Source organism: Alosa alosa, chromosome 18 (assembly GCF_017589495.1).
Source record: "Alosa alosa isolate M-15738 ecotype Scorff River chromosome 18, AALO_Geno_1.1, whole genome shotgun sequence".
In the NCBI taxonomy this organism is placed as follows: Eukaryota; Metazoa; Chordata; class Actinopteri; order Clupeiformes; family Clupeidae; genus Alosa; species Alosa alosa.
Window position 1 is genome coordinate 14794950 of NC_063206.1, and position 20053 is coordinate 14815002.

The window sequence follows — 20053 nt, forward strand, 5'->3', positions numbered from 1 at the left end:
CCCGGTCTTTCAGTGTCCGGGAATCCTTTTGTTGGTGAATAACGCCACTAAATGTACACATAAATTATTTTATTGTAAGGCCCCCCATGAACGAAAGTACACAAAACTTGGCATGCATTCGGAGGGTGTCATAATGATCCTACACTTTTAATTTCGTGCAGTTTTGACCTTGTCAGCCAGAGATATTGTGATGAAAACACCTAATTTTTGCTTTTAATTTTTAACTAGGTGGCGCTATACATGAAATAAGTGGTAATGGGATGGGTTGACATGCCCCTTAAGAACAACATACATAAAAAAGGTGGACCTCCTAGGCCCCTACGGTTCTCGAGATATTCACAGAAAACTGTCTCCGGCCACCTACAGGCCAGTTGGTGTATAGAAACATAAATTAATTTATTGTGTGGCCCCCATGAACGGAATTCCACAAAACTTGGCGTGCATACAGAGGGTGTCATAATGATCCTACACTTCCAATTTCGTGCAGTTTTGACTATGTTAGGTCACAGATACCTTCAATTACAACACCTCATTTTTACTTTTTTTGTGTTTAACTAGGTGGGCTTATACATGAAATGAGTGGTTATGGAATGGGTTGACATGGCCCCTTGAGATCAACATACAAAAAAAATGGCCCCCTAAACCCTACGGTTTTCGAGATATTCACAGAAAACTGTGTCTGCCCTACCCTCCTTTCGGGGTCCAGTCCAGTGGGGGCTACAGATCAAAACGAAAAACGATGGTTCCATGCTATCCATGTGGGGTTACATGCCCACAAGTTTAAGTGTACCCGGTCTTTCAGTGTCGGGGAATCATTGACGGAAAATTTGGGCAAAGAAAAAAAGAAAAAAAAATATGACTAAACCTATATGCTACGCGCCGGGCGGTCATAATAATGCCCAATATCAAGGGGAATGTGTCCAGGCCCCTCTGCCCTTTTGTTGATGTGTCACATGCCATTTTTACACTAGTACCTGTAATCACAGCCATGCCACTACTCTTAACCCAAGCTTCTAGATAATTAACTGTGCTTAGTTTTGCTGCACAGTATATCCCTCTAATGAGGCTTGGCCGCCCAGAAAGACTGGAATTCAGGGATTATCTTAATAGGATCAATGTAAACATTCCTTATTTTTTTCTCTAGCTGAGCTTGTGGTGCGTTCCGCTGCCTCTCTCTTTCTCTTTTTTTCTCTCTCTCACTCTAACTCTGATTGTGAATTTGAGTGCACTTGGTCTTGCTCCAAGCCCAACACATCATTGACCATTTGTGGCATGGCATGACTCAAAGCTCCGGTGCCGTACGGTCATGATGTCTCATGTCTCTCTCCGCGGAGCTTATCCACAGCATATGATGATGGGCGATGTGTGTTTCTCTCTCTGTGCACCTCCCTCTCTCAGCCACAAGAGGGCGCTTCTGACAACGTGGTGCTCTTCCCTCCTCACACTGACCATTCTGAGCCTCCACATCAGGTAGTGATTGGCCACGCTTGGTTGTGCACTGTGTGGTGCTCTGCGTGTGTGTGTGTGTGTGTGTGTGTGTGTGACTGCATGTGTGTAATGACATGCTTTTTGAACTTTTTGAGTTTCTATAACTGTCATGGGCCAAAAATGCACACACGATATGCAAGTCACTGAAGAACAGTGAGCGGAAAAATTACAAATAGCAACAATTGTCACAACACTGCCAGAACTCTGAGCTCATTTGTAAGCAAGTGCGAACACAGAGACAGATGTATGTTATTGTCCCCAAGGCTTAAAATCACCCAGACTGTGGGGGTTGGACGGAGGAGAGGTGTGTGTGTGTGTGTGTGTGTGTGTGTGTGTGTGTGTGTGTGTGTGTGTGTGTGTGTGTGTGTGTGTGTGTGTGTGTGTGTGTTGGTCTTAAAGGGGTGGGTGCAGACAGTTATTAGGGCCCCCTCTAATTACGGGCCAGGGGAGCAATTTGAAAAGAGGTCTGAGTGGGGGAGGTGTACAGACAAGTCTCTGTGTGTGTGTGTGTGTGTTCCTAAAAGCTTTGTACGTGTGTGTGGCTACTGCATGCATGCATATCTGCTTGCTCTGGTGTGTGTGTGTGTGTGTAGGTCACGACAGTAACCACAGATTGACTGAAATGTGATCCCTCCAGGGGGTGGGGGCACTCAGATCCTAACCTTTGGTCCATTTCCCCAGCCTCCCAACATTCACCTGCAGTGGGACTGATAAAGTGCAGCCCTCAGTCCCTCAGCAGGAATACAGTAGAGAAATAGAGAGAGAGAGAGAGAGAGAGAGAGAGAGAGAGAGAGAGAGAGAGAGAGAGAGAGAGAGAGAGGAGGAGGAAAGGGGAGGGGGAATCGTCAGGGAGAGAGAAAAGTAGGAGGGGCCAACGTCTGCAGTTGTTTGGAAAGAGTTTGCAAGAAGGAGGCGGAGGAGGGAGTGAGAGAGCGAGAGAGAGAGAGGAGGGGTGAGAAAGAGGAGGGGAGGGGAAATCCACTCAAGTTTCCTGTGGCTGCCCCGGTGTCATTCATTCAGTCAGTCAGTCAGTCAGTCAGACACACAGACATACAGACACACAGTCAGATTCAGTGATGTCCAGCCACCACTGACCCGTCAGCCAGCCTTCTCCGCGTCAGTCCCTCTCCCCCGCTCGCTCTCTGATCCTGCAGCCTGTCGGACGCCACAGCTGCCCTCGCAAGGGCAATGGAAAATTAGCAGGAGAGCGACAGAAACCTGGAAGAGGGAGGGTGCAGGACGAGAGGGATAGCGAGATACAGAGAGAGAGGAAGAGAGAGAGAGAGAAAGAGAGAGAGAGAGGAGGAGGAGGGGGAGGCAAGCTGACTCAGGAGTTTGGGGAGGAGTACCAGCTCCAACACCAGCAGCAGCAGCAGCAGCAGCATGTGTTGCAGCACGTTTGTGCCGTCAGAGAGGACCACAACACTGAGCTTTGCGCTGGATGACTCCGCGTGAGCAAGAGCGAGAGCAAGGGACAGGAGGATCTGAAGGAGCAGGAATAGAGCTCTGTTGCCAGGACTACAGCCCCTGCTCGTGCGTGTGTGTTTGTCTGAGTGTGTGTTGCTTGCCAAGGTGAGTGTGCGTGACTCTCATCGTCATCAAGAGGTGTCTTAGACATGCGTATATGTGAGGTGTATTGGTGTTCAGGGTGTACATATCACTGACGTTTGCCTATACGTAGACTTTGGAAACTTGAAATGAATGTGCTGCCTTTATAGTGCTTGCTACATTTTAAGACTGTGTAACAGCATGCTTTAGCAGTTACCATGTGTGTATATCGCCAGCTTACTGTCTGCTGACGTGCCATTTTAAGATACACTGATTTGGGGCATGCACAGTTCAGTGTGTTTTATTTGTGTGTGCTTGTTTGTCTGTGTATATATCTGCATGCATGTGTTTTCCCCCATGTGCACAGTGACGTTGCCTGCCATAGGTCCCTGTCCTCCTCTCAGCATCTCTGAATGGAGGAATCCCAGGCTAGCCTCCCATGCTGTTAGCACTCAGTAAGGGGCTGAAGGACACTCAGGGGGTCTGCCATTCAACTTGCCTGAGCCTCGGGGTCAAAGAGCCAGCCTATCATTCACCCCGTTAAGAGAGAAAACACTGGTTCACCATTAACCACTGCATGCCTCATCGCCTCTCTTTGGAGTTTTGTCTTCACCATGTCCAGCTGAGGGGTCACATCAGTGCTATGTATTGTGCTTTTTATAAAAGCATATGCCTCAAAGCTAACATTCTATATAAAGAATAAGAGACAAGACCAATCTCTCCAGTAATTGCCTGAATATACTGGCGTCGTGGTGTGTTGATAGACATCAGCAGGGGTATTTTGGTGTAGGTGTAGTCACCGAGAGGAAACAGGAAGTTGACTCACAGAACAGATACAGTGCCTGAGAACTCAGGTCGCTAGTGAGCATCTGTTCTGAGATGCTTTGAAAAGGGTGCCTGTGTGTTAAAGAGCAAACATGGCAGAGTTTGTTTAACTCCCAGACAGTGCCTTGATGTGAGACCCTTACCTACTGTAGGACTGTGCTTTTTCAGGCTCAGTTTTTTATGCGATGAGCAGTGACTTAATGCCTAATGCTTGTGTCTGTGGTTGCCTCTTAAGGATTTTACCCCAATTAGTGTGGACGAGTAGCTAGAGTAAAGGGAGTAAAGCTACTTGGCACAGAGGGTTGAACAAAGCAGGGAGCTCATTAATATGAATAGAAACAAGAGAGAGGTTTACACTCAGATGAGAGGTTCTGGGTCAGGCTTCCTGTTGCTGTAAGGCACTGCATTGACTCTAGACTAGGATGTGCTTATCTTTATGGTGTAAGTACCTCAGTTCTGTGCCTGCCCTGTGCATGTGATGACACAGGCACAGTGGCACAGCAAGACGAACTCTCCTTACAGCGGAACCAAGAAAAACAAAGTGCTGCGCGGTTCCTCGGTTCTGCCCCGGTCCTTTACACGTGAGTGTAAGGTGATCTTTGTGCAGGAAGGCCCAGAGAGAGAGAAAAGAAGAGGCCAGGCAGGGAGCTCACCAGGGCTCCACATTGTGATGCAGGAAAACAGGTGCAGAGAGAGAGGGAGGGAGAGAGAGATATAAAGAGGGAAGGAGGGAGGGAGGGAGAAAGAGAGAGGGAACCACACTGAGTGCTCTTAACAAGGGATTCACTTAAGTTCAGGCACCTTTTCATGTCCAGGGGCCCCTAATAAAAGTTGATGCAGCAGAATGGGTTTGTCATGGGATTGGATTGGAGATTGGATTCCTGGGACTAAGCTTGTTTAAACATTTTCAAATGATAATGGTTAGCTCTCTCCACATTTTAGTGTAGATTTTTAGATCTTGTCAGAGACAGAGAGAGCTGTGGAGCAATTTGTTGCAGCAACTGATTTATATTTATACACTGATATCCTCACCTTACCTGAACCGGTTTCTGATCTGATCAGTGAGACTTGGCAGATTCTTGTTGTTAAGTATTAAATATTCAGGTCCACAAGTTCTGACTTGGTGAGCAATCCACATTTCTATTCAGCGTCCACACGTGCACACTTCTCTTGATTTGTCCCCCATACGTGCACCGTTGGAATACAGACGTAAGGTTTTCAGTGCCCTGTTTCAGTCACAATGCAGACCGTACCATCAGTGGTTTTAGTGTCTGTGCATGCTCTACTAAGGAAGAGTGCTACTTTTAGATTCGTTGTGACCTCAATTTCTGAGGCAGTCAGTTGTTGATAACATTTGTGTGTGTGTGTGTGTGCATGTGTGTGCGCCCGCTTGCGTATTTGTGCGACTTAGTTTCTGCATGAGTGAACACACTTCTCCTCTTTTGAAAAAGTGTATGCATGTGTGCGACAAGCATGTATTAAACAGATAGTGTGTGTGTGTAAGATGTCGGGGGGATTCCCTTTATGGGAAGTCATAATGGCTTCTGAGTGTGCTGGGTGGTATGTCTCTAACGTAATGGCCTTGATACATGATCCAGTTATGTGCAGGGCTGTGTTTGTAATCATATACCCCCCATCTGTGAATCGATGATGGGGCCTCGGCAGAAGGGGAAGTCTTTCACTGTAATACGTAGTGATTTATTTTCCACCTGCTTGGCCTGATATTAAACAATACATTTCCCCATCTCAGTGGTTTTGCAATGTCACATTTGATTCCACATTGATTTACCATCAATTAAAAACTGCAAATTGAGTAGAATAAAAATGACAGACAGACTATCTGACGTAAGGCACACGTATGCATGTTCTCTGAACTAAATATGTGTACAGTTGTTGATTGTGCAGGGTCATAAAAACATGTTTTAACACTGTTGTGTTACAACACATCTTATGACACCCTATTGCTCTGCTTTGGTTTGGTGATGAAGTGTTGTGCAAGGGTTGGACAGTTACTGGGATTATAAACAAGCCAGACAGGACTGGTCACATCGAAGGGAAAATCATTTGTAACAGGGTGTGTTGGATCACTTCCAAGATCCAATCTGCTGTGATTTGCACACCTACTGATTTGTATGATGAGCAGAAATGGTTGTCAGATAAAAGAAGAGGCAGTCTTGTAGATGTCAGAATAATCAGATCTCTGCTTTGTTGGGGAAACAGTGCTATTCACGTGAGGATCCCTGAGGTGTGCCTGTGAGTCCAGTTTCGGTTTCATGAATGTTGGACTCTAGCATGGCATGATGGAAGCCTGTGGCTGTGTAGGGTAATTTGATCTTTTGTCTCAGACAAAAGGTCAGGGTGTGTTGTATGGAATGGCTTACCACGGCACTGTGTTAAAGAGGGTGTGTTTGTTTACCGATCGGGATATTTGCTTAAGTGTGTGTATGTGTGTACTTGTGTCTGCATTTGAGCTGTTTGTTTGATCTGTGCTCCTTATGCGAGTTGTCACTAACCAGCATTGCTACACGATCGCAAATCCATAATCAAAGATGTCCGCTCTCTGAATGTGCCTCTCCGTCTGTGTGTCTCCCAGGCTGAAGTTCACACAGAAGGACCTGCAGCGGAGACGAGGGACAGCAGCAGGGCTGAAAACGGAGCCGTCCACACCTCGCTGCCCACTGCCGCCCAAGGAGAGGACGCACCGCCGCTGCCACCACGGGGCAGCCCGTCGCCACGGCCAACACGCCCTGCCGAGGACGAGGACCGCTGGGGCCAGCGGGCGGAGGAGAGGGAGGAGTTTGAGTTTCCGCATGACCTGCTCCCCAGCACCGACCTCAGCACCGAGCTCGACCTCTGGGGCACATCTCTGGGGTAGGAGGAAAGAAGAGTACACACACATAGACATGCATCATACACACACACACGCGTACACACACACACACACACACACACACACACACACACACACACACACACACACACACACACACACACACACACACACACACACACACACACACACGGCGACACACACACACGCACACACACACACACACACACGTGCACACACACACACACACACACACACACACGCGCGTACATACACACACACACACACACACACACACATCTGCACACGCACAGAAACACACACAAACAAATTTGCTGGCAGGGACAAGTACTTACATGCCTCTTTTTCCTTCCCCAAACTCATTCGCGTGTGTCAGCTTTGAAACTGAAACCCAAAGTTTTCCGCTTGTGCATATGAACTAATAAAACAGTCAAACACGATGGTATTTGCTTGCTCGGTTTGGTGATAGTTTAACACCTCTAGATTCATGGTAGACAGATTTCAGAGAAAGAGTGACAAAAATAGGCATGCAGAGGAGTGTTAGGAGTTTATGTGTTGAACCCTGTTGCTTCCTTGTACTCTGACCTCTGTCAGACAGTTGACTGAAAGCATCTCCTCAGGGTATCTTATCTTAATTACATGTAGAGCACATCATAGCTTCAGATATTATACATTCATCTCCGCTTTTTCACAGTGCAGTGTTTAATCTGAGGGTTTGTCATAGATCTCTATCAGAGCAGGCTAGCTGTAGAAAATCAGTTTGCAGGAGATGAGCTATGCCTACCTGACCCAACATGCCCGAGTGGCGAAATCCCTGCCGTGGCATTTGGGGCTAGTCAGTTTATCTGTCAGGGGCGTGTGCTTTTTGTTTTCCTTCAGAGGCACCCGCTCCATTCCATGGAAATTTTGACTAGCCCAGATGACTGAGATACCAGCGTCAGACGTTAGGCTGAGAGACTCAAAAAAGACCACATGACTTGTGATCATGGAGAAAACAATAAAAACAATCACAGTTTCCCTGCTCAGAACGTCAGAGCCCCAAAAGTGCTCTCGTTCAGTCTGTCTGTCTGTCCAGGCTGCATCACCGGCATGAGAATTTATGATGAGGCAGCACGGCGCCGTTCCCACGGTGACCTCACCTCTCCTCAATGTCACAGTCATTTGTCACTGTCCAACGGCAGCTCCGTATTCATATCAATTCATTATGATGCGGACCACAGAGAGGAGGTCGCTGGCAGGACAGGCTTTGATGTTGAAAAAGAGAACTGACTTATCTGTAACAGGAGACTAGACTGATAGCTTAAACAGAGCTCTGTGGATCTTCATTGTTTGTAATAGTCATGAGAGATTAATCACTAAGCCATGATGGGAATAAGAAGAGATGTTTTCCTTTCCTCCAATATGTGCAGATAATCAGTCTACTTTGAGCCTCGTCATACAAGATCACTACAGCTGTGCTAAGCTTAGCCTAGCCAGTCTATGATGTGTGAAGTGAAATAATATTTAATGTGTTTGACAGGCTTGTTGTAGGGCGCAGATCTTGACTAAACATGGTGGCTCATGGGTTGCATAGTAGTAGGATTATACAGCAGTAGTAAAATAGGTGGTTTTCAGGACTGCACTATTGAGTCACCTGGAAGTACTTGAGCCAGTGCTTACTATGAATGGAGGATACTGTTTGATGTTATTCCTCTATAATTATTTCTCTCCTTGTGTATGTGTGTGTGTGTGTGTACTTGTGTCTTGCGGTGCATTGTAAACACCTGTGTGTCAGGAATGAACAGGCAAGCTCAGGTGGAATGAAGAGTGAGACAGTGACACTGTCTGGCCCAGCAAACCCTCTCTTGGCTGGGCTGAAGCACTACGTGGATGTGAGCCCACCGGTCCTGGGCATTGTGAAGAGGTATCAGAGAACACAGCCCACCAGAGAGACAGAGACAGACGTATGGCCTGAGAATGTATGTAGAGACAGATGTATGGCCTGAGCAATCATCAGGTGCCTCCGTCTGCACCTAGGCACACCTGAAACACCTGCCATGCAGTGAAGCTATTCCACTCTTTAATAGCTCTTATAGTCAATTTGATGTTGACAATGTCCTGATGGAAAATGGCAGGCTGTTCAGGGATGAATATTGCATACATTGTGATCGATCTGGCCATACATCTCTCTCTTTCTCTCTCTTTCTTTGTGTTCAGGGTGAGTGCATTGATTTGCAGTGGTTTGTGCGTAAGGACACCCTGATGTGTGCCTAAATGTGTTGTCTTGAGTGAGGGTTTGACTGCCTTCTGTCGTTCTGTGGGGTGATGAGTTTTCTCCCGGCCTGTGTTGGTGATTTTGCTGATGTCTGTTGGCTTCCTTTTTACCTGACCTGGCTGCCGTCTCTAACATCCATGCACTTTATTTGCTGTGTGGCTTTGTGGTGTGGTGGGCCTGGCATCAGTCTGCACACCGCAGTCGAGCGGGTTTCTGTCAGAGGCTGGTGAGCTGCAGGAAAACGTTGTTGATCACCATGACAGCCAGCGTAAACGAACGGCTTTGGAAACAGCTTCAGAGAAAGTGGCCGCCTGTCCACCCGCCTGACTGCCTGCTCAGTGTTTTGACTTGAAATGCTATAACTCTCCTCAGCCTTGGAAAGCAGACTTATGGCCACCTCAGCCCAATGCATTTAACTGCTGTTTTGGTACATGGGATAGTGCCCACAAAGTTAGAGTTCAGATGAGCAAGGTAAGGAAGTTTTAAACCCGTATACATGACAACAGTGCAAACAGAAAAAGGGCTTTATGGCCCAGCTGCTTTAACCGGGGGACTTCCCATGTGGAATGCAGCCGCTGTATGTTTGTGTATGCCTTGTATGTTTTTGCTGTGTGTGTTTATTCTGTCGGTAAATGTACATAGCCACCGCACACGCCTGTGGGATTCTTAGAGAAGTTAGAGAAAATAGCCTGCAAGTTGGAGAGATAGATAGAGAGAGAGAGAGAGAGAGAAAGAGAGAGAGAGAAAGATCAATTTAGCAACAGATTTAGAATGAGACATGTGGAAAGTGAGCGATTGAGAAACTAAAAGAGTAGCAAAGTGAAGAAAGAGAGGTTTGGTTAATCCCTGCCTCTGCCAGAGCCCTGCGGTGCAGTGGGGACCTGCTGAGTCTGTGCAGTGCGGACAGAGTGGCGTCTGTGTGCCAAGAGGCCCCGGTCTGCCCCGAGCCTGGCAAACAGGCCCTAGTATGAGCTGAACCCTCTTCCTCCCCTCTCTGTCTCTCTCTCTTTCCCCCTTTCTCTCTCTTTCTCTTTTATCCCTCGCTTCCTGTCTCTCTCTCTTTCTCCCTTCTCTCTCTTTGACCCTATCTCCCCCTTCTCTATGTTTCTCTCTCTCTCTTTTCCCCTTCTCTCTCTCTTACCTCCATCTCTCTGTTTTTCTCTCTCTCTCTCCTTCCCAGCATCTGTCGTAGTGTGTCATTAAAGCCATTTAAACTGTTCCTCTTTGAGAAAGAGAGTGAAAGACAGAAAGAAAAACACTGAGGGAGTGCCAGTCTTTCATCTGTGCAGGGATCGGTTAAGGATTTAGGCAGGCGGGTAGGGGTGTGGTGTGGTGTGGTGTGGCTTGTTGTCAGGGTAGAGGTTGCGTTGTGAGAGAGCTCTCTGAGACCGGTCACATGGATGGCATATCATCCAATTAGAGACTTGCTTGGGTAATGATTTTTTTTAAAGTGTTTTTCCATTTGCGGTTTGGAATGAACTATACCTCTGGCTTTGTAATGACAGACAAATATGCTCTAGGTAAATCTGTGTTGTCACAAGATGGAGGCCTGTTGTGCGTCATATTTACTTGACTGGAAAGCCAATAAAGCAACATGGCGGCCCTGCTTGTCGTTAGACTTACATTGTGACTCAGCAGTCATGATTCTGCACCTGCCTTTGAGAGGCTGATTCTCCAATTAACTGAGCTTTAGTGTGTGTGTATGTGTGTGTGTGTGTGTGTGTGTGTGTGTGTGTGTGTGTGTGTGTGTGTGTGTGTGTGTGTGTGTGTGTGTGTGTGTGTGTGTGTGTGAGAGAGAGAGAGAGAGAGCAAGCTCTGTCTGAGAGAGAGAACTAAATTGCCAATCTGTGTGTCCAGATTCCCATTAGGGTTAGTGATGGATGGGGGAAGCATTGACCCTGATCTTAGTAACATCTGTGTGTGTGTGTGTCTGTGTGTGTGTGTGTGTGTGTATGAGAGTGTGAGAGAGAGAGAGAGAGAGAGAGAGTATGTGTGTGTATGCGTGTGATTAGGGTTTGTAAACTGAAAAATAGAGTAGAAAGACATGGAAATGAAGAAAATTACAGAGGCTGTGCAATGAAATCTCTTGTGGCTGCTTGAGTGTACATGGTGTGTGTGTGTGTGCTGTGGCCTGGCCTTTGCCTCTGATCAGTGTGAGTTTGCTGTGGTGCTATGATTATGATGCAACATGTGTGGACTGCAGTGGAGTGTGTCTGCATGATGCTCTTGCCCCTTTTTCTGAGTTCTGGGGGAAGAATTTGCAGTGGATTGCAATGAAGTGTTTTGGCATGAAGCTTTTGCCCCATCTTCATAGTATGGGGGGGTGCAGTTGAGTGTTGACGTGGAGTGACTCTGCATGAGGCTCTGTTGCCCCATCCTCACAGTGTGGGAGGGAGGGCAAGTTTGGATTGCAGTGTGTGGGTTCTGGCAACCGCAACCATTGCCTTGACTGACCATCAGTTCGGCCTGATGCTAACTTTGTCCCCAATGACCTTTCTCGGTTCTCCTCTGTCCTGGATCAGCAGCCCACGGAGTGACCCAGTTCTCAGCGGCAGCCCCTCGTCCCCGACTGGCTCTCCCTCTCGGCTTGCGGAGGAACAGCAGCCCACCCCGCCCCTGTCCTCATCCGAGCAAATTAACTTGGAGCTCCAAGCCGCCTTCCAGGAATGCGAGCAGCAAATGGCCGCGCTCGGAATGTCCTGCCAAGCAACAGACACAGCAGGGCCCGGCCTAGCCGCTGGCAGGTATCCGCCGCCCGAGGCCGCGATTAAAAAGGAAGGGAAAAGAAAGAGAAGGAAGAAGAAAGGTGTGAGTCAGAGGGTGGCAGCAGCCCAGCCGGGGCGTGAGACAGATCTCCAAGGCAACAGTGGAACTCAGTCAAGCAGCGAGGCTACTGGGCAGGAGGAGCCGGTCAATTTCAGTTTCAAAAGCTACATTTTGGGCTACGATAATAGCAGTGGACAGGACAAAGAGCCTAAAGATTCAAAGGTGAGTGGAGCCACACTAAAACAAGGGGCAGCCTGTCTGACCAGGACTGAGATAGGATCAGAGGCTGAAACAAACACAGTATTGAAACAGGAACAAACCGATATTTGTTTACAGCCAGAGACTGAAGAAAAGGCCTGTAGCAACACATCTGAGGGAATGCAAACTCACCATTCAAAACTACCTGCAAAAACAGATGGCCCTCTGGCAATAGTAAAGGAAAAAGATGAGCCTGTGCAGAGAAGTGTAGGCAGTGAAGCCAGTACAAGCTTTCCCCCAGACTTTGCTCCAGTAGAAGACAGCGTTCCATGCAACACAGAGCCTAAGAGAGAAGCAGATTCAGTTAAGGGCTCGGAGACAGACAACACGGCAGCTGTGGGTGAGCTGTCACAGGTTGAGTCAAAGCAGCTCTCGGAAGCAGCCCTCTTCCCAGAGACAGCCTCCTTCACAGCCCCAGTCCCGCGTTCGGACACGCGTGTCGATGAGCAGACACACTCACAGGCCGAGACGCAGACACAGCATGCTCTGGCACAGACACACAACACCGAGACAAAAGACAACAAATTGCCCGGGGCCATCGCGCAGTCCCCTGGGGAGTTGGGGTCAGATTTACAAGAACAGCTGAGGCCCCAGAGGGAGGAGGGAGACATCTGCCCCCCATCCCCAACCTCCACGTCCACCCAAGCTCATATTACCCTCCCTGAGAGTTCACCTGCCCTCTCATTGGCCTCCGCTCCTGCACTGAGCCGACCAGCTGACCACAGCCAGACAGATGGGTCTCACACAGACACATCAGAGCCGGAAACCCCACCCTGCTGCGACCAGTCAATAGCTGGGGTGGGTAGTGACCATAACGCGGCGAGGACATCTGCCTCCGAGACCGTGCCGATTGATTCAAGCTGCCCCGGAGCTGCCGATGAACATAGGGCTCTTGAGGGATCACAGCCATTGACATGTACGACACATCAGAGCAGCAGCACACTTCCTGGAAAGTCGGAAGATGAGTCAAACAAAGAAAGATTAGACAGTCAGTGTCAGGTTGAAACACAGCAACAAGACCAAAGTAAAGCATTTGCGGTTAACCAGGAGAGAGCAGCACCCCACAACCAAGAGAAAACACTCACAAAGGATGACACACATTTAACTCACCCACAGGAAGCACTCAGTGATAACCAGGCGGACAGCAGTTCTATTAGCCCACCTGCCCAGCTGAAAATAGAGCAGGAGGAGAAAGAAACTCTGAATAAAGAGCAAATGCCCTCTCTGGACCAGCAAACCTTCCTCCCGGTCCAGTCCGCTGTGGGAAATGAGGAGGAGGAGGAGGAGAGCGCCCTTGAAGAGGCTTCTGTGCAGGCTGCTGCTGATTCCACCGCGTTGCCACTGACAACACCCACGATGCCAGAAATGATAGAAAGCGAGGGAGGGCGAGAGAAAGCGAGCGAGGCGGACGCAACACTAAAAACAGTGTCGGATACGGAGACAGCGGTCGGAGCGTTGTGTCGTAGTGAGTCGCGCGAGCCTCTGATCCTGACAGGCGAGCAGGATGAGAGTGAAAGCCTCCCTCTCAAGGAGCCCGAGCCCTCGTTAATCTACACTCAGATTAATTGCTCACCTGCATTGAAAGCGGAAGAGAAGGAAACTGCACTTAACAGTGTCTGCAGCAGCAGCAGCAGCAGTAATAGCAGTAGCAATAGAGGCAGTCAACTGCCAGACAACTCAGTGGAGAGTGAGGGAAAGGGAGGGGGACAGCCAACAAACAGCTCCCTAGGGACCGACGCGCTCTCACCAGCTGAGGAAGGAGAGACAAAATCACTCCCGACGGAAAACCAGATACTGACCAGCACCAGCACTGACCCTCCAGGGCTTCAGAGAGGACTCACCAGCCAGGACGATAGCGCAGGAAGATTGGAGAGAGTGGGAGAGAGGGACAGAGAGAGACTGACAGAAAAGCAGCAGGAGGAGGAGGAGGAGAAGGAGAGGGGGGAGCAGGGAGGAGGAGCGCAGACTTCACTCAGACAGCCAGCAGTGAGTCCGGCCAGTGGGGTGTCACTGACGACGACAGCGGCAGACACAGAGACGTGTCCGCTCCGCGACGCTGCCACAGAGCCACAGGCGGAATCGCCGCACCACCAACACCAGAGCAGCGGTGAGCTCATCGCTCTCATCTCTGCCGAACGGGGCTCTCTCCCTCCTCCTCTGGCTGGTGGCGCAGGCAGCTTGGACTCGTCCAATCACTCTCCGCCTCCCCCAGCTCAAACAAACTCTGCCGATTTGCAGAAAAAAGAAGCAGAAGGGGAGAGAGAGGCTGAGTTGAATCGGTGGCTGAGCACAACAGCAGAAAAGGAGGGGCCATTCAGTGCCTCTTTGCCACCCAGAGAGGAGGCTGGAATACAGAGGGCTTCTTCAGTCGGTGCCAGCCAGCAACAGGTAGATCAGCCTTGCGACTCGCCGCAGCTACTGGACACCGGGGGCCCGCAACCCCCCGAGAGCACGACGTCGATAGCGCGGCAGCCTGGCAAGCCTCAGGCCAGCATGTGGGAGGCTATTGGCAGCTACAGCAGCGCAGGGAGCATCTTGAAGGCGAAAGACGGGAGAAGCTCGCCGGCCATGCCCACCGTTACAAGCGTCACGCCGGTGGTCTGCGCCTCCTTGCCCCCGCTGATGGTGCACGAGAGCCTGCGCCACCCGGTGACGGAGACCACCTTTGGCCTCCAGGAGTACTTGGGGGCGCCGAAGCCCGAGGTGCCCCCTCAAACACGGCTGCAAACTGCAAGCGAGAGTCCCACGGAGCTAAAGAAGCCCCAGCATGAGAGCAGTGCAGAAAAAGAGCCTGGAGCAACAGAGAAAGAGAAGCAGCCTGGAGGTGAAACAGCGAGTGCTAGTCTCGCGGAACCCAGCCAGGGGCCAGACAAGCGGGCAGCAGAGTCAGCTTCCTCTGCTGAAAAGACAGGAGAGGCACCGGACGCAGCTCTGCCTGCTTCTCGGGAGAAAGGAAGTCAGGAAGTGTGCGTCGATGTTTCACTCAAAGCTGAAAGTCAAAGTGCTGACTCTTCCAAGGATGGTGCTGATGGGGGTCAAAGGTCAGAGGCTATAGGGGTCACAGGTGTTATGGCAGCTAACCGCATGGCTGGTTCAGAATACAGCAAGAGCCAAGGGGATATCACATGCCAGGAAAGAGAAGAACGCAAACATGAAGGTGATTCTGAATGTCTGAAGACTAGCAATGAGCAGAAAGAGGAAAGTAAAAAAGCAGCTGATGTCGTTGGGTTGATAAATAATCATGTTGAAAGAGAACTCAGCAAAAATGCAGAAAACTCTGATTGCTTAGTAAATGATGGTGTGATTAAAGAAATCCCTGAAGAAAGAAAGCATGCTGATGACTCAGAAAGAATGAATGGGCAAAATGAAGAGAGCCGGCAAAAAGCGGATAATGAGAATTTGATTAAGGGTGAAATGGTAGAAAATGATGTTGAATCTATATATGCTGATGCTGAAAGCCTGGTGGAGCTTCAAAAGAAAAGTAGTAAACATGAGAGTGAAGTTGGAAATTTGGCCTCAGAGTCATCAACAATGGCGCCAGCGGAAACAGCCCCAGCTGAATCAGAGTCTGTTAAGTGTGATTTACAGCCTGTCGTCTCCGCTGCTGTTGATCCCAGCACGGACAGCGCTGCCACAGATGATGCTCTCAGAGTTCCACCTGACGCTCCCCTGGTTCTGCGACCCTCCGTGGAGGTGACACCTGACAAACCACCTGTGACCTCAGGCAAATTAGAGACGCCGGTCATTACCGCTGATGAGACTGATTCAATAAAGCCGCACAGCGCGGTCAGCCTACCTATGCAAAAATTGGACCCTCTGCCCCCAACTGGCCCGAGCCCGGAGGCTGCCGTGCCAACCATTGTTCTGAAGCCTCTGGGCCCCATGCTGAGTCACTGGGAGCTTGTAAACGAGTGCGATATCACCAGTGCCAGGGAGGAGAAGGAGGAGGAGGGGAGTGGAGGACAACTTCCCAGCACCACCAGCGCATCTAATGGCCCATCACGTACCGAGGAGAGGCAGGATGTAGCTCCGATGACGCACGCCATTATAAGTGAGGATGCAGCCAACAGGAGTGCCAGGGATTATGACTCGGAACAAGGACAGGGGGAAACGGAGAGAATCGCTGCTGACGCTCCTTTTGCACCTGTGAATACTGTATCAGAGGATAGGAATTCTCGCTCTGGAGCGCACGTCTTCTCCAGCAGCAGCGCTAACGCTGAGGAGATAAGACCGTGTGACAGTTTGTCAGGGGGCGGTGGTGCAAAGTCCGTCTGTGATACAGGAAGTCCGCGGTCAGAAGCCACCAGTGAGAGTGTGTCACTCCCTAATAACAGTCAAACTGAAGACTCAGTCACTGCAGTCATTTTGCCTATACTCCCTAGCAACAGTCAGGCTGAAGACTCAATGACTGCATCCACTGGGAGCATACCACCGGTCAGTGGCCCAGACGCAAAACCTGACAGGACAGAGGAACCACTCGAAGACGAGCAGGCCTCTGCAGCAAAAGTAAGCATTTCTGAGAACTTGTGCGATGACAAAGCATTTAACACCCCTTCATCTGTTTCAACAGACAGCGCAGACACAAAGAGCCACGTAAAAGAGCCCGTTATGGTGAATGTTCCGGACCATGCTGACCAGTCCCTCAAGCGTGACCTCATCAGTAGTGGTCATAGCATCAGCACTGAGCAACCAGCCAGTATGCCCTCCAGCATAAACAAAGAAATAATACAGCAAGGGAGGGGGGAACTGGAGGAAAACCTGCAAACCTGTATAGGAGCAGCAAACACAAACAGGCTTGAGGCAGAGAGTGTTCAGGGAGTTCAGTCTGAATACAAGCAGGAGGAGGGTGAGAATAAACAAACATGGAGCGTGTTGAACGAAACCGAGGGAAAACAGACCAACTCAGCTGAGCACCTGGGAGACGCTCAGGAGAAAACGAACATGTTGGAGAAGCAGCGAGAGACTGATTCCAAGCAAGGAGAGGGTAGAGTCGAAACACAAACAGAGAAACGGGGGGGAATGCTCGAAAGCGTTGAGAATGACGGAAAAGTAAACACAGAAGAGAAACGGCGAGACTTGCTGACTCCTGACAAAAGCGAGGAAAACAAACAACCGTCTGACACCGGCTCTGCGCAGGCAGACTCGGGCTCGGCCAAACGGGCGGTCAGCCGAAGCGAGGTCCTAAAAGAGTCCACTCATCCGTCCTCAGATCAGAGCTTCTCCTCCTCAGAGTCACCCGCTGAGATTCGCTCGGACAAAGCCCCGAGCGAGGCCGACTCGGCACGTGTCCCACAGATCGACGCTCAGCCCCAAGATCAACAGGAGGAGAAGCAGCAGCAACAGCAGCATGATCAACAGAAGCAGCCAGAGCCTGAGAGTAGCATCACAGAGGGGGTGTCAGAGCAGTGTGGAAGTGTGTGTCCGGCGCTGGATGACCATCGCGCCTCGCCGCAGCAGGCCGAAGAACCAGCCGAGGCTGGGGGCACCGGGGGTAGCCAGACACCTTTGGAGGAACAGCTGGAGCAGGTTGAGCCCAGCCCAGGAGGAGAGAGAGAGGAGCGCGGAGTTGGTGGAGGAGTAGGAATGCCCCCGACTCTGGATCTCCCCGTGTCCGAACCCACAGTTAGTGGGGATCTCTCATCTCACGTGGACGAGAAGGGCTCCAGTGACGTCACAGCGGAAGAGAGGGAGGAAGGTCAGAAGTCAAAGGTCACGACAACAGTTAATGAGGGTGAGGAGGTCAAGCCGGAGAGGCAAGAGAACACTGCTGCCTCTGTGTCACTAGGAGGTGACTGTGAACCGGCAGCGTGTGCTGCATCATCGCAGGCCGGCGAGACAGAGCATGAGGAGACACACATACTTTACCCGAATAAGGCCACCGAGGAGCCTGTGACAGACACCAGCTCTCTTCCCGTTAGAGGCAGCCCCTCTCAAAGAGAGTCACAGCTTCAAACGGACGAGCAACAGCTATTCATTCAAGTCACCCAAAGCAACAGCAACAGTCACATCAGTCAGGCTTCTGGCACAACACAAGAGGCCTCTGTTCCCATAACCTTTGAACCCGAGGAGCGGGAAACGGCTCCCATTCGACCTCCCACTGACCCTCCCTCTGTTTCCCCCAGTGAGGCTCCCCAGCACCCAGTCTTGGACGGCAAAGGCGAGAGTGTTCTCCCTGGCGGTACTGACACAAACGCAGAGAGCTCCTTTAAAGGGGAGTCCGCTGCAGAGCCACAGGCCTGTCGTACTGAGCCTGCAGTAGCATCTGCAGCTCCCACGCAGCAGAACCAAAGTGTTACGGCAAAACTGGAGCAGCGGGGGGTGGAGGACACATCAACCCCTCCACCCCCGACCGAGAAAGCAGACGCGGGGGAGCTGGTGCAAAACATAGCTGCTGGCTCCACACAGACGCTCCCCGAAGCACAGAGCCACAGGCCGAGCCCAGACATCAAACAGCAGGCCAGAGCCAGTGAGGCCGAGGCGGCTCCGAATAGCGAGAGCAGGAAGGAAGAGATGGGGCAGAGGGAGGAGGAGGAAGGCGATAAGACGGACGAAAACAGGAAGCTCGTAAAATCAACCGAGGATGCCTTCACTGGCGTCTCAGTGTTGTCCAGTGAGAAAGACGATCTCCCACAGGATGGCAGAGGGGGAGAGCCCTCTGTGTGTCATGTTGTCCAGAAGGTGGAGGAGAGCGCAGTACTGTCTACCAAACCAGAGAACACTGTCTCATGCCAAACAGTCACAGGTGATGGTCAAGAGGAGAAGGGGCTGGTCACAGACGCCTCTCCTGCTCCAAAAGCCGTCCCAGAGTTCCCAGACACCATTCCAGTCACGAGTCAATCTGTTTCCTTGGCAACTGATACCCCAGACAGCTCTGCCACTACAGTCGGTTATGACTCCAAGTCTGACCTGAATCTGAGACCCTCAAAATCTTTTATTGAAATGCTACGTGAAGGTGCTTTGGCCACAGAGCCCCAAGACCCGAGGTCAAACTCCACTGATAACAAATCCGAAACCTCAAATGACGATCTGACCTCTGCCCCTATCACCAGAGGTGTGAATGTAAACAGAGGTAGTGATAGCAAAGATGCCTCGGCTCCGGCCCCAGTCTCAGGTCCAGAGCCAAGGCCAGGGTCAGCAGGGTCAGCAGCCCCTGGGCCAGAGAGCCAGGCTGAGGAGACGCGCAGTGGCACAGACTGGCTGAGGGCGCTCAAAGACGCCGCAGCACAGCAGGCACACGCTGACCAGCACCACACAGCAGCAGGCTACTCTGAGAAAAGCACTGGAAGCAGGTACCTACGCACACCGTGTGTGTGTGTTTACAGTACATGTATGTGTGTGTGTGTGAGTGACTGGGTGTGTGTGACTGGGTCTGACTGTGTGTGTACATGAGAGAGAGAGAGTGTGTGTTGGTGTGAATATGTGTGTCAGTGAGTGAGTGGGTGTTTGTTTGAGAGTGGCAAGGCTTAGAGATGCGTTTGGTGCATCTGATCCGCGAGGCTGTTTATAGAGCTGAGGCCTGCTGTGTGTAAAAGAAGCAAGCAGATACACTTTCCCACACACTCGCAAAAAATAGCTCCAGAGTTCAAAAACCCAAATGTTTCCCGTGCTTTACCATCCTGTTCCACATGTCAAGGAAACGCTCTTTATAACCAGTGTTATTGAATTACAGTACTCTCAACAGAGCGATGGCATTAAAAGGTCATTTTGCCTACTCATGGATGAGTCACTGTGCTTGGTGAACACCGGGCGGACAGGAGACAACCCTCTTAGAGGCGGTATAGCTATGTGGTCAAAAAAGCAACGCAGAGTAATGTACTGTACTTTCCTACATGCTATGCCATGCTTCACCTATATTCTCTTAATATCTGTAATCAGATAATTGAACCTACATCTTCAAATCTAGCACTGCAAAATAAATGATTTAGAGGACTGAAAAATAAAAGTATTTAGAGGACTGTGGGAGGACTATCAAAGGTTGTCTTTACAGACCTAACAAACGAAAGTGTCTCTCAGACTACGTTTAAGTATTTTTAGGAACATTAGTTGTGTTAACTGGGTTTGAC

At 50.2% G+C, this 20053-nt stretch overlaps 1 protein-coding gene across 1 annotated transcript in view; it reads left to right on the top strand.

Annotated features, from left to right (window-relative positions):
• The window catches only part of tacc2 (transforming, acidic coiled-coil containing protein 2), a 75996-nt gene that overhangs the window by 12147 nt on the left and 43796 nt on the right, over positions 1-20053 (top strand). The window contains 3 exon segments of the mRNA XM_048270365.1: positions 6455-6732; positions 8487-8615; positions 11489-19279. Of these exon segments, the coding sequence (XP_048126322.1) occupies positions 6455-6732; positions 8487-8615; positions 11489-19279 (8198 nt within the window).